Source organism: Equus przewalskii, chromosome 7 (genome assembly GCF_037783145.1).
Source record: "Equus przewalskii isolate Varuska chromosome 7, EquPr2, whole genome shotgun sequence".
Taxonomy (NCBI): domain Eukaryota; kingdom Metazoa; phylum Chordata; class Mammalia; order Perissodactyla; family Equidae; genus Equus; species Equus przewalskii.
The window spans coordinates 22,605,936-22,620,144 of NC_091837.1; the positions used below are offsets into that span (position 1 = coordinate 22,605,936).

The window sequence follows — 14,209 nt, forward strand, 5'->3', positions numbered from 1 at the left end:
GAACAAGAAATTGAAAGACTGAACAAGCTCCTGCAACAGCACGGACTTCTTGGTGAGGTGATCTAGACGGGGACGGGCCTGTGCCTGTGATGAGAAGGACACCAGCCGCTCCTGGGCTGCCTCGGGGAGAGGCTTGTTCGACGCCTTTGCCTCACTCCCGCCCGGCTTGGATTCCGGGGGTCCCGGTTTTCTGGAATGCTCTGTTCCTCCCTTGGTACGACCTTGAGCTCCCCCTCCCATTCCTGCCCCACACCGTGCCCGAAATGTACCAAACTGTCTTTCCTCATGCTGGACACTTTACTCTTGCCTGAAAATGAACAGAGCTGGACACTTACTAGTTGTATATAAAATTTAATCTCAGCGAATGTATAGTTCTCACGTTTGGCGTGTACATTGAGGAACCAGTGCATCTTTCACGTGAGCACCCTAAAAGACAAAACAGGAAGCTACCTTAGCCACCAGCCCATTCTAGAAAACTCTTACCTTCCCAAGCTGTTCTAAACAGCTCCTCTTATCACATTTTCCCCCAGGGAGTTGTTCTTGGGTACCCAGCCCCTCCTCTGCATCAAGCTTCTAGCTGGCTCCACCTCGTTCTGCCAAATGGCAACATTTTTCTCAATTACTGTACAATTAATGTATAAAATAAACTCTCTCCTTCCTTTGGGCCCTCCTACCATATTCTTTCCAGCTTCGACTGCTTGGAACTGCTCTGTGGCATCCCACACCAGCCCACCAGTCAGAGAGCTAGCTAGCTACAGTGCCTGGTACAGAAACGGCAATTAGACCCAAGACTCCACTATAATTACTGTGACATTTGGGGGAAGAGCCCCTCGTGAGGCGTGGTACTCGCAAAATTTTAACAATATTTTGCTATTTTTGTATTCAACGGGACCTGAAAAGAAAACCTGAACTAAAAACAGCGAATATTTTTACAATAACACCTTAAAGCAGGGGGTGAATAAACTGGATAACCCTCTGCGCCCGAGCTGCATCAAGGGCTGTCTGCTTTACTGACTTCCCAAAGGCACAACTTGCCTCCAAACATGATCTATGTGTTGAGAGGACGGGAAATGACCACGACCAGGTGGTGCCCCACTCTGAAGTCAAACCAAGTAGACCAAGATTTCCAAAAGGAAAAAAAGGAGGGAAGTGGGTGGAGACAGGAGGTGTGTTGGTTTGGGGGCGACCTCGAGGGTTGGAAATACAATAAAAAGGGGTGCCTCTGAGAGAGCCAGGGCCCCACACGCACTCTAGTCCAGCAGTGTGGTGCGGTTTCCTTAATTAACGACTTACGTCAAACAAACGGGAAGAAGAAATTGAAGGGCAGCTTGGCATTGATGGTTGGCTGGGCCCTGAAGCCTGCCTCTGCAGGTGCAGACACGTCCACAAAAGTCACCGCAGTGGAAATGAGAACCGTCCTCTCACTTCCTGAGCTGGTCTGAAAGGAAGCGTGATGTGAGCCCTGCCCTCCAGCGTCGCCAGGATAACCAAGATGGCACAGCTTTCACTCCCCTCCCCCGACCACAGCGCTCACAAGTCTGACAGGTCCAGCCGTGAACTCGGAGGAGGGACACGGCTTTACTCAGGTCGTCCTGACACATCAATGTCAACCACGGCCCCACTTTCACAAGAATTTTAAAGGTCAAATCTAAACAAGAAGGCTAATATGAATAAAGCCATTATCAGTGGGGTTTCTCTAAGTAAAAGATAATGACTGTTAAATTGTTTTAAGAATCCAGATTGTTTAAATTTTAATTATGATCTTTTTCCCAAAATAATAAATGCCGCCTATCACACAAGTTTTGTCTGGCCTTGTGTCATAACCTCTCCGCTCACGGTCGGGCCCACCTCAGGAAACGCGGATGCAATCAGACGAGCGGTCACGTTCACGATTCTAGCCTGTGGGTTCAGCAAGGAGCCGTACTTAGTCCACTCCACCTCCACAGCCAAAGCCACCGGGAGCTGGCAGGCATCCTGCACAACAAAGGCCATTAATCAGCCTGAGTATTACACAACCTCAAGTCAGACTTAATCTGCAGTTCAGAGATTTAATTATAAAATGTTTCACATATTACAAAATGTTCTGAACAAGAGAATGAACAGACTCTAGAAGTTCAGATAAAAACAGCTGAGAGAAAGCACATATTTTAAAGTACTCAATGCTCCAAAAATATGTTAACACCTGAAGCGTCATTTTTCCACTCCCGCCTATTTCTGAAGAGGCAGCATTACCTGGGAGCTGTGGTAATGCCAAGGCCCTGCTGTGGCCCCTTCGGGGCCCTGGCCGCACTAAGTCATCTCCCTGTTTAATCGCCCTCAGACACTTCGGGAGGAAACTGGCATGGGGCGGGGAGAGAGAAAATGGCAGTATTAACAGACAGAAATTAAACCTGACTGCAAATCATATGAAATGCTCTTAGAGGAAATTTAAGTGCTTTCTTTTCATTTATCCGATTTCATCAGTTGGCAATGAAGATGTTACACTGGGGTATACAACATAAGTTGTCAAAGATACTAACAACTCTCCCTCTGACCCGTGAGCAATGGCGCCACAACGGAGCTGCCTGCGTCCGGGCTGGATGCCGTGGCAGCTGAGTCTGAGGCCTCTGCCCCAGGACTTTGCTCGGTCAGCTCCAAGGAAAAGTGGGCGAGCGGGCCTTCGAGAGCTCTTTCCTGCCCTTAGAGGCTCTGCAGTCGGCAAATGCTGACTGGTGAGGCTGCGTGAGGAGCAGATGGGATTCCACTGTAGGGCTCTACTTCTCTGTGAGACAAATCTTTGCACAATGAAAAGTTTTTAAAAATACGTCTCTTGGGGGCATGAAAAGCTAGCAGGCCTGCTAAATTGGTTACCTGCCAAAAAGGCACTGGTGGAGTTCCCTGGCTTGGAACTGCCTCTGAAGAAGTGTGCAGGCTGGAAACTCCTTGAGAACATCCTGTCATTAGGAGAAGACGCACAGGCGGCTGGCGCCCACTTCTACCCACAAGGTTAGCACAAACCCGCTCCAGGCCTCAGAGCTCCCCGCACCGGCACAGACCCTGGCGATGCTAATGTCCGCACTTCTGCCTCTCCTCCCAGCCAATGCTCTCTCCTCTGAGGGGGAGTAATAACTGGATGTCTTCGCCCATCTCCGAGAAGCCAGAAGCAATCTGCCCGGTTCACTGAGGCAGCAGAGCTGAGCCAAGACTCAGCAGCCGACCAGCAGGGACTGAGTCATCACACCGCGGGCCTCTGCTGGGGACTGGTGGGGAGGGCGGAGCAGAGCTGCGAGCAGTCCTCAGCCCCTGGGTCCCCATGCTATAAATATGCTAAGCAGATAATGAGACGCCTGAAGAAACTGTGACAAGAAAAAGCTGGGCAATTAATGGATAAGATGGAGAGCACGCCTCCGCTGATGGGGACCGGCTCACACTCCGGCTGAGACAAAAGAAAAAGGTGGGCAGAAGAGTCACATGTGATCAGGAATCTATTTGTAGGCTGTCAACTTCCATTAAACTCTTTGGGGAACTTTGGAATTGAAAGCTTTCACATACGGGCTGCCTGTAGAGACCTGGGAACAATGGATGGGACAGCTACGTGGACTGGATGATGTCCCCATCTTCTGAGACAGTACTCACAGCCATCTACCATACCGATGTCTAGAGAAGGTCTCGTGCAACCCAACAATGACGGCAGGAGTAGTCAGGACGGTGGTCAGCAGTTCCTATTTCTGGAGTGACCACTAGGTACCCCAAATGTTACCCCATTTAACCTTCTCAACAAATCCATGAGGTCGGTACTATGACTATCACTCCCAAAGGCTCGAATCCACAAAATTGCTGGCCAAAGGCCAGAGTGCCAATGAGGGGCTGCATCAGTATTCGAGATCCAGGCCCCCCTGACAACAAAGCCCAAGCTCCTACCAGCCACCCACCTCCTCACCAGGGAGCTCCCCCAGGTGCCTGTCTCCCCCAGGGGAGGAAGAGCAGGTGGAAGCAGGAGAGACTGCAAGCCTGTGGCCTTCAACTCTTCCCCATTACCTTCACGTGGGATGCCTGGGTGACAAAGTGGACAGGCACCCAGTCCAGCACATCCTGGGCCTGGGAATTTCCAAAAGGGGCCACATAATCTGGGAAGCCCTGGCCCTTCAGCAGGCTCTTCACCTTCTGCCCCACAAGCTGACATGTGACAGCTCCAGTCAGTCTTTGGGGAAGGAAAAAGAGGTCAATTGATTGAGGCTACTGTTCACACCTGCTGTTTTTACAGACCTCAACAACGCACATGCTCTCCCCAGTTTATCTTCTCATTCTTGAAAGGGGGATTTGACAGAAGCCAAAGTGTCTCTAACTTTGCAAAATCTTGGTTGGCAAGAGAGTTGAATCCAGAACAATGTTTCCCAAACTGTGTTCCATTGAGAGGTTCTGTACAAGAAGGGTTTCATGGCCCAAAGTTCAGGAAACACTGCATAGCCATGTCCCTCCTGAGGCACACTGGCATAGTCAAGGCTCTGACAAGTCCTACAGTAAGGAATCACGTTTTTAACTTTAACTCAGCATTTCCCAAACACATTAGACCGCAGACCTATCCTTACTGACATCTTGTGGAAATGTATGCCATGGAAGCCCTTTGAGAAATGCTGGTCTAAAGTGATCAGAACTAATAATGTAAATGGTGAATACTGGTCTAACCAAAATAATGATATAATTACCCTGGGCAGATGTACGGACGGGAAGTGAAGTGGGTGATGGGGTAGGAGACGGAAGGGGAAAGAGCCAAATCTTCAATAGTGGGAACTCAATAATTCATAAAACCAAAAAATCAAGAATCAGCATGCAGGTTACTTAAAGATTTGGGGGTAAATTTCCAAACAATCAGCTACAAGAGCTGAAAGTGGTTGCCTGGGGGGCCGCGGGGCGGGGGGCGGGGAGGGGGTGGAAATGAGAGCAAGAATCGCTGTCTTTGTATCAAGCCTGCAGAGCTGTCTGACCTTTGACATGTGTTCACGTTTGATGATAAAAAGGTAACTGAGAAACACAGATCACATTCGGGCCCCTCGCTGGGGCCGCTGTGCTGCATCTATTAAAATTCAGAAACACGGGAAGGACTTTCAGGGAAAACACTTTTGCTGTGAACTCAAGCGCTATGAAACCTTAAAACATCCAGAGCCTTGAGATTTTTACTCTACCATATTTGATAAGGAAAATGATTATAATAGTTTTCTTTTGAATAATGACCAATAGTTTATGGTTATGAGAATTAAAATTAGAAAATGAGAAAACCGCACCATTATAAAGTATTCTCACTATTGCTACTATTCATTACTAACGGTAAAACGGTGATTGTGGCTTTCATATGCTCTCGCCAGCGGACGCCAAGGTCTGACTAAGATGGGGAAGGTAAGAATGCTTGTGTTCTGATCGACACAAATGAGTTCAAGTAGAAACAAGTTACTCTCTGACCTTAGTTTACAGCCAGACTGCATATTGTAACCAAATAATACCGGGGCTCGGACCCCCTCTATCGCTAAGCAGTCTTGCTCAGCTGTGCTGCGAAGGATAGTAAACTGTCCATGTCTGTTCGTGGTCTGAATAATCCCGGACATTCACAGGAAGTTAAGGGACAATCACCCAGTACTAACGCAGCCTGACTCTCAGGACACAGTGTCTCATGTGTGACATGAAACATCCCTTTACAAACAGCCCTTCTCTGGGCCTCTGGGATTTTGACAGTTATTTCCCAGGAGAGGGCAAAAAGCAGTTATAACTATTTGCCTTGGTTAGTAGATCCTAAGAAGGAAAGTACTCAGAAACTGGCCCTTCAAAATTAATTCCAAGTTTTCAAAACCATGCAATTTGTTTAAGAGTCTCTGTTTAAGAGTGAAATTAAATACATCTAAATGTCTTAAGATTTTCCTTATACAACACTGACATTCTTCTGGGCCATGCTGTTTCACCCCAACCGCCAGTCTCCACACAGTCCCACCTGCTGTGCAGCCAGACCCACCACACGGCGGACGCTCTGGCGGAGACTGGCCGCTCCAGCCCACAGGACCCTCAGCCATAAAGAGAAGGACGGCCCATGCCCACGGACAGGGAAGGCAACCTCCTTGACAGAACCAAAAAGGATATCCCTTCCGAGGCCGAAATCCAGCAGCTAACGGGAGCCCCGCAACATAACCAGGGTTTCCACTGAGAAGGACTGGCTTGGTATTTTGCTGGAAGACAATAGAGAAATGCTCCCAAATAATTCTCATTTGAATAAGGAAATGGCAGGGTAAAATGAAATACTTTTCATAATAAAATCTGGGATTGCCAACCAATAAAAGAATATAGTCAGAACTATAAATCTATCTGCTGAGTGTGGGAGCGCATCATGCTGTCAAAGGACAAGCTCATGTGGAAGAGCAGCTTATCACGAATGGAAGAGAGACAAGGACCCTCCTGGCTTCTTTACCAGCTCCACAGGCACCAGGCAAGCCCTTTGTCAGCACAAAGGGTTAGATGTGGTAACACTTCTAAATTGAAATTTTTTTTTCACTTAGAAGTTATGATTTCTTTTTACTTGGCAATTAAATACTTGTACATAAGTGATGAAACTTACCTGAATAAAACGAATTTCAAACTTTTGCTGGAACGGAACCACCGCACTGCTGACTGTCCCCAGGAGGAGAGAGACAGCAGCCTTGGTTACGTCACCTGCGTCTGTATATGTGAGGCTGTACTGGACCTACAAACAGAGCGACACTCCCAATCATCCGTTCCCATGACATTCCTGTAGCCGCACTAATAACTCAAATACCCATCTTCCCCTTGTGGGAGCTTCTCTTTCCTGCCCAGTCGGATGACTGAGGCGTGATCTCGGCATCACCCCGCAGCTGACAGACAGGGTCATTTGAGCCTCTCTGTACCCAATTACCAAGTTCCAAATCGGCTGGTCTGAGCAGACTGTAATCAGTCTATCTCTGCTAAGGAAACGTGTAAAAATCAAACAACAGCAACAATAACCAATTTTGGTGTATTCTTGTAAGTCACTGGGTTTGTGGAGAAAAATCACACGATCACTTCAGAGACAAGTAAAGAAGCGTCCTCTGCTGAGACAGCACAGAGGCAAGCAGGAGGCCAAGGCAAGGCAGGCCACACCACAGGATGGGCCAGAGCCTGTGGAGGGTGTCCAGGGCCCCTCAGGACCACGGAGCTGGAGTCTGCCAAACAGATGTAGCTTTCACAGCCAAACTGGGCACCTACCTCAAGAACCACGTTAGAGCAGATCCTTATATCCCCAACCTCGGCAAGAGCCTGCTTCAACACGGCAGTGTCTTCCCGTCGGGTGAGCGTCTTATTTAGAGACTGAATGACGACAGACTGAACAGTGATGGGGACCTGCAAGGTAAAGAAGTCCTGGATCACTAAAGACACACTACAACAGAGGTGACCAGGTTAAAATAATGAAACATTTGAAACAAACCTCCACTGATACACTGCCAAGTAGGGAAAAACACATGCTAGAGAACGTGCCCGCTCTAATTCCACATTTACAAAAACACAGGTATTTATATGTAGATACACATATCCACTCACATAGAAAATGCTTGAGAAGGGTCTCAACAAAACTTTAAAAGTGGCTACCTCTGAAAACATATGTTCACACAAAAACTTGTACACAAATAATCATAGCAGCATTCTAGCAGCCAAAAACCGAAAACAACCTAAATGTTCATCAACTGATGAATGGATAAATAAAATATGGCATATCCACACAAAAGATTATTACTCATCCACAAAAAGGAATGAAGCACTGACACCTGCTACAACATAAATCAATCTTGAAAACATGCTAAGCGAAGAAGCCAGACACAAAAGGTCACATATTATATGATTCCATTTATAGGAAATGTCCAGAATAAGCAAATCCATAGAGACAGAAAATAAAACTGGTGGTTGCCAGGGGCTGGGGGAGGGTTGGGGAAGAATGAGGAGTGACTGCTGATGAGCACAGGCTTTCTTTTTGAGGTGATGGAAACGTTCTGGAATTAGATACTGACAACTGCACAACCCTGTGAATACACTAAAAACCACACAACTGTGCACTTTATAATGAGTTTTATGGTATGTGAATTATGTCACACACACACACACAATACTCCATCACACCATCAAGCGTATACTCTCACTTCTACAGCACAGCTCCTACTGACAAATCACCAGCTCTGTACTCACACATGCGCATTCTCCACACAGTCCCAGCGCACAACCTCCCTGAATATCCACCTGACCCAACTGATACACACACACACATACACACAGAGTGGTTATCTACGGGTCTGGCTGGTGGGATTATGGGTAAGAGAAAACAAGAGACAGACAAATCTTTTAAGCAGTATCGGGAAGCCCTGGTTAGCCCAATGCCATTAAAGGACATTTTTCATTTGTGGCCATTGCCAGCAGAGTGACGAAGCAGCAAGCAATCCTTTAAATGTCTCAAATCTCTAGATAGCTGGGCCTCTTCGTACTGTGTGACGAATCTGACGTTTGCTCTAAATGTCAGCTCTTAGAAACCACTGTTTAGGAAGAAGCCTAACTTGTATCTAGTTGTTTATATTGCTTTGAACTTTGCCCTCAATCATGTACCATGCTGTTTATAATTCAAAATCACCAAGAATTTAAGCTGTCTTTTTATAAATAAATAAGTAGTCCTTATGTGTCTGCTCCCATGACCAAGATGACCTTCAACTGTCCTCATGAGTCAAACCTCTCACATAAGAATGTGACACGGTTCAGAAGCAAAGATGAGCCGTCCTGTGAAAGAGCGGCAGAAGGGCAAAACCAACCGCAATGCCCTCTGCACCAGTCGCGCCTGTGGGCTGAAGAGTCACGCAGGGAGTCCCATCTCCGAGTTAATTAGCTCTTGTTTAAGCAGCAAAAGACGACCCTGGCTTCCTTTATCTGAACATACTGACCCCAGACTCGGCAATGATACTGGGTTCCACGAAAGTGCACACCCTTCCATACCCAGCCTCTGACGGAGCAGCTCCCATGGCGTGTGGGTGTGGTTGGCAGAAACCAGAGGGTCAGTCTAAACAAGCAGTGGCAAGATGGACAGACGAGTGTAAATGGCAAGAGCTGCACTAATCTATCAGGCTCCACTGGAACAGCCACAGGAATGAAAATGGTAGGGCTGTTCTGGTTTCCTGACTGTCCTACTCAATCATAGCCCAGCCCCAAATGCCCACGGGCAAAGAGCTAAAGCATAATTACCAAGGAACTATGGGGCCATCACAGTCTGTCACTGAAGGTTCGACAGGTAGTGACAGAGATCCCAGGCGATCGTAGCGGGCTGCACTGACTGAGGACACTGGACGCACTGTCTTACTTCTGATCCTAACAGACCCTGGAAGGTGTTTTTAAAAGTTTAAATCTCTCATTCGTTCATATGTTTGCCCTTTAGAGCACAAACTTTGGTGTCACACAGGTCTGAGTGGAAGCCCCAGTCTGCCTCCTCCTGACGGCTGGCCACAGCGTACCACGAGAGAACGTGTGTGAAGCTTCTAACTCTGGGCCTGGCACAACAGAGCTAGTCCAGTGTCGTGGTTGAGAATAAGGTCTCTGGGGCAAGAGGGCCTGGATTCCTGTCCCAGCTCTGCCACTTGCCCGCTCTGCAGCCTTGGGCAAGCGAATTCATCTCTCTGTGACTCAGGCGCCAGAGAGCGACAACACCAGGACCTGCCTCCTGGATCACTGAGACGACTGAAGGACGTCAGACAGGTACAGCACTTGGAAGAGCGCTTGGCGCATAGTGCGTGCCTCTAAGTGACAGCCCGCTACTTCTCAGAATAGGTATTCCCTAATTATTTGAGCCAATCCCTAGTCATTCATTTGCTGAACACATAACCCACTGAGCGCCCTGCACGCATTAGGCACCACCCTAGTACTAAGGATACGTCGTGGACAGGGCCACTGCCCGCCCCGCACGGTCCCATCTTTAAATGGTAGAATCAAAGCCCTTTCTGGTGGCTAGAGGTGTTTCAGAGCTAGTCTACTACATGACTTTCAAACTGGGTTCCCAGGAACCATAGGGTTCCTCAGAGGAACCAAACAGGAGGGAGACGAGGGCACCGGGCAGGTGGAGGGCTTCTGGCCTCGGGTTCAATCCAGGTTACACGCTAGGGAGAGTTCTGCTTGACATCTCACTTCAAGAAGCTCTACAACTAAAACAAGTTTGAAAACACCTTCACAGATGAGGAAACCCTGAAGTCCAAAGGGACACAACTACTTTCCTTTGAATGACTACCTCAAACACACGTTTGTGTCCGGAAACTTCATGAAACCAATCACTGTGGGCGTCACTGTCCCCAGTGCTGAGTGCTTCCTGTGCGCCCAGTGCTACGCCAAGCTCCTCGTGTGCATTCTCCCACTCGAGCCTCACATCAGGCCTCTGGGGCACTCACCATCTGCTTGACCATCAGGGAGACTGAGGCACGTGTTATATGAGAAAATAATGGCAAAGCTGAGTTGTGAACCAAGACAGACTGATCCAAGGCTCTGGGAGACTATGACAAGGCCATCGCCTTGGGCCTCTTTGGGGACTGTATTCACAGAAAGGCATAGGGTGCAGACTCAAGAATAAGGGGCAGATCCACGTTCCTTCTCTCTGACGTATCCACAAAGAGATGATGGCCTCCTGACCACAGCTGGACAGAGCCCCTGGGCTGGGGGCGAGAAGGCTTTGAACAGAACCCCCCTGCCACCCAACCCTGGAAGCGACACTGAGAGTGCTCCCCTCGTACACAGGCGCCCACTCTCTGGGCACGACGTTCACCTCGTGTGCACTGGGCAGACAGCGTCCTGGGAGCCAGCCAGCCCTCCTGCCCAGAGATGCCCTGAAAGCACAGAGGCCAGTCGCACCCGCTGTCAGTCAAGACAGCTGTGCCAGTAAACACGAAAATGTGTGGAACTACAAAACTGAGGGAATTTGAAAATCTGGCCCTTTTGTGACTACAAAAACATCATCTACTAAGGTGCTTCCCTATTTCATTTCTGCTTGCTTGCTTTTCGGCAAATGTTTTTGTTATTGGCAGTAAGGTACCTTCTGATCATAAGTGTATTCATTTCAAAGGGCTCAGAAATAAGACAGTGTGTTACAAACTTTCCACAAGAAATACTCTTACCTCTGTCTTTGAATTCGGCACCTAGACAAAACAAAAACAAAAACAAAAACAAATTTTGTCAAGTACATCAAAAAGAAGCATTTTCATTGCTTTCTCAGACCGAGGCTTAAAGGACAATTTCATCTACTTCATAGGCATAGTCTTCACAAAGAGGAAAACAGAATATCCTTAATCAAGACTTGCCATGCACATATTTCTATCTATGTGACAATCAAAGAGGTAACTTTACATTTCTCTTCTAGACGCATTTCCTTCAGACTGGAACCTTAACAGAGCTGGTCTCAGGAAGCCTCGGTGCTCAGTGTCATCACTCCGTATTTTCCACACGGACATCAGTGACACAGCACGTGGGGAAGACATGGCCCCCATCCTCCAGGGCACTCGTGCTGTGCCTGTCCTCACCAGAAGGACACTATTGCTTGCCCAGGCGATTTCCACAGCCTAAGTAGTCTTCCTGCCTCCAGCCCCAGCCCCCTTGACGCCATGCTCCTGCCTCCCTGACACTGCCAGAGCTCTGTCTGAAGGGCTGGACCTCCCTGCATTTCCCATCCCCATCTCCCTCAACCTCACTTCTCTCATCACAACACACCCTATCAGGTCAGTGGGAGCTTTGGGGAGGGAGACAAGTAGACATGTTTGGGGAGGCCTGTGCTGAAAGAGAACTGCGCCTGCGGGCCCGAGGGACGACCTCCAGGACAACTGCAAGAAGTCAGACCAACTGGGAGAATTCACAGGCCGACACGGCTGATTTATGAGAAGAGAGGGAGAGGAAAAGGGAGCAGAGAGGAAAAGGTTAAACTTGGTCCTGAAAATTGAAGCTCAGAGGAATACTGGTGTCACGGACCACCCTGCCCCATGCTCCCCACTCCAAAAATAAAGGAAATCAGGAGGGGGGCTTTCACAATAACATGGTTTTTAATGACTGAAAAAGTCTTCTCCCTTTGTGACCCTCCATGTCATCCACCAAGTGGGCCAGTGGGCTGGCTCATTTATTCAGTTCAGGCTTCAGCCACTGCAACCAGAAGGAGAGGGCCTCTCCACACCGCCGCCTCGCCTCCCTTCTCCAGCGATCCTAGTTCCTGTCCTTTCCTGGGCGCCTGTTTCACCTCCAGCCAGAAAGGGGACTTTCTATTCTTTTCTGGTCAGTTTCTCAGAGAGGCATATTTTTGGTGTGAATATGATTATTTCTGTCACAGACATTAAGATGTTTTTCTAATTTCTAAAGTTTTTGGTTATTAAATAGTTTGTTTTCAGGAGACAGACATTATTGGTTACCATGAAAATGAATGAAAGCAAAATATGAACTAACTACATAAAAATAAAAATTATTTTAAGTGATTATTTCAATAGCTTTGGTATCAGTATACCAAAGAACTGGAGAAGAAAAATTTAAATTTGTGCATCAATCGCGTACTGAAATTATTCTATACTCATCATATTTTTAAAAGGTACAAAGAACAGAAACAAGCCTAGCGAATCAGTTTCACTTCAAAATAATTCTTACCCTCAAAATTTTGGGGCTGCTGTAATAAGCCATGCTCAGGGCCTCAATTTCTTCACACTGTTCCAAATTTATCCTTCTGGTGCACTTAACAGCTTGGTTAACCAGAAATGCTGGAAATCATAACAATCCCAAGGGAAAAAAACAATAACAAAGAGAAGACAATTTTCAACTGTCCAATGGTAACTAAAACATTGTAATCTAAGTAAAACCGCAAAATAAATTATGGCATGGATATACAACACGCTTAAAATAGGGCTTAAAAATTATTTTTCAAATAGGTAACACATTCACACAGTTCAAAATTCAAAAGGTACAAAGAAGTCCCCCCCCCACCCCCTCCCCCGGCCCCCGCTGCCACCAGTTCCCTTCCCCAGAGACATCAGCTGAAGTTCTTGAGTATCTTTCTGGAAATAGCCTATGCAAATAAAAGCGTATGTACAGCGATTTTTAGTGTTTCTTTCCTCTTTTGGAAACAAATGCACGATATATATTCCACTCTTTGGTTTTTTTCACTGAACAATCTACCTTGGAGTTCAGTCTATCTCAGTACATGAAGAACTTCCTCCTCTTCTTTTCAGGGATAATCTGTATTCTGTTAGATACGCCATCATTTATTCAACCAGTTCCCCATTAATGGACACTTCAGTTGTCTCTAGCTTTGCTATCACAAACAATGCTGCAATCTATTATTTTGCAAGTGGGCCAGAGTTTCTGTAGGACCAACTCCTAGAAGTGGAACAGCTGGGTCAAAGGGCATATTCATCTGCGATTTTGATACATATTGCTAAACTGCTCTTCACAGAGCTTGGACCAATTTACAGTCCCAACTATGTAGATGAGCGCCTGCTTCCTCACAGCCTTAAATTTCTCCAGCTTTGCCAATCCATTAGGTGGAAATGGTATCTCAGTTTGGTTTAAATTTACACTGTTCCTATCGAGAGCAAGGTTAAGCATCTTCTCAACAGAACACATTTTCCTTCATGTACAAATGATGCTTCATTAAGCCACAGGCTCTCATGCCCTACTTGTCTAGCTTCTTCTTAGTGAAGCTGGCTTAAGGACTGGAGGGTCACTCCACAGGTTCTGTGATGCTCCTGAAAGGAGCAGCAGCGACAGGAGGCAGCTGCGTGGCCTGCATCCCTGCCCTATCAAGCCCGAGTGAGCCGGAGCAAGAAACTGAATGTTTCGCAGTCTCCACATTTGAAAAATGAAGATAACCCCGCCTCAGAGCATCGTCGTAAGGATCAAATGGAAAAACACACACAGGCACTTAACACAATACCAGCACACAGTAAGCGCTTAATAAATGTTAGCTATGGATAAACTTCAGCTCCGGTGAAGAAAGAACTTTCCAACAACCAGAAGTGTTAAACAACTGACTGGGCTGGTTTCAGGTAGTGAGTTCCCCATCACTACAAGTGCTCAAGCAGTGACTGCATGTAGTAAAGATTCTGGCCCTGAGTGGGAAACTGAACTACGTTACCTTTGAGGCCTCTTTCAACTCGAAGACTGTTTATCTAGTTATGAAGCCTGTTTAACTATGCCTACTACAAAGTTAAACTAA

At 47.2% G+C, this 14,209-nt stretch overlaps 2 protein-coding genes across 9 annotated transcripts in view; one reads left to right on the forward strand and one right to left on the reverse strand.

Annotated features, from left to right (window-relative positions):
• HVCN1 (hydrogen voltage gated channel 1) overlaps positions 1 to 1,799 on the forward strand; it is a 35,007-nt gene extending 33,208 nt beyond the window's left edge. For all 5 annotated transcript variants that reach the window (XM_070628964.1, XM_070628967.1, XM_008508476.2 and 2 more), the window contains one exon: positions 1 to 1,799. In XM_070628964.1, the coding sequence (XP_070485065.1) occupies positions 1 to 66 (66 nt within the window). In that variant the 3' untranslated portion in view covers positions 67 to 1,799.
• The window catches only part of TCTN1 (tectonic family member 1), a 27,686-nt gene continuing 13,812 nt past the window's right edge, over positions 336 to 14,209 (reverse strand). For 2 of the 4 annotated variants that reach the window (XM_008508442.2, XM_070628962.1), the window contains 10 exons: positions 12,646 to 12,755; positions 11,142 to 11,162; positions 7,222 to 7,356; positions 6,578 to 6,703; positions 6,106 to 6,191; positions 5,437 to 5,577; positions 4,018 to 4,180; positions 1,849 to 1,974; positions 1,294 to 1,438; positions 336 to 426 (listed from right to left, as the gene is read on the reverse strand). In XM_008508442.2, the coding sequence (XP_008506664.1) occupies positions 1,295 to 1,438; positions 1,849 to 1,974; positions 4,018 to 4,180; positions 5,437 to 5,577; positions 6,106 to 6,191; positions 6,578 to 6,703; positions 7,222 to 7,356; positions 11,142 to 11,162; positions 12,646 to 12,755 (1,052 nt within the window). In that variant the 3' untranslated portion in view covers positions 336 to 426; position 1,294. Of the gene's footprint in view, positions 427 to 1,293; positions 1,439 to 1,848; positions 1,975 to 2,232; positions 4,181 to 5,436; positions 5,578 to 6,105; positions 6,192 to 6,577; positions 6,704 to 7,221; positions 7,357 to 11,141; positions 11,163 to 12,645; positions 12,756 to 14,209 lie in introns of all 4 variants that reach the window. The other 2 variants (XR_011542414.1, XR_011542413.1) reach the window with 2 other exon arrangements.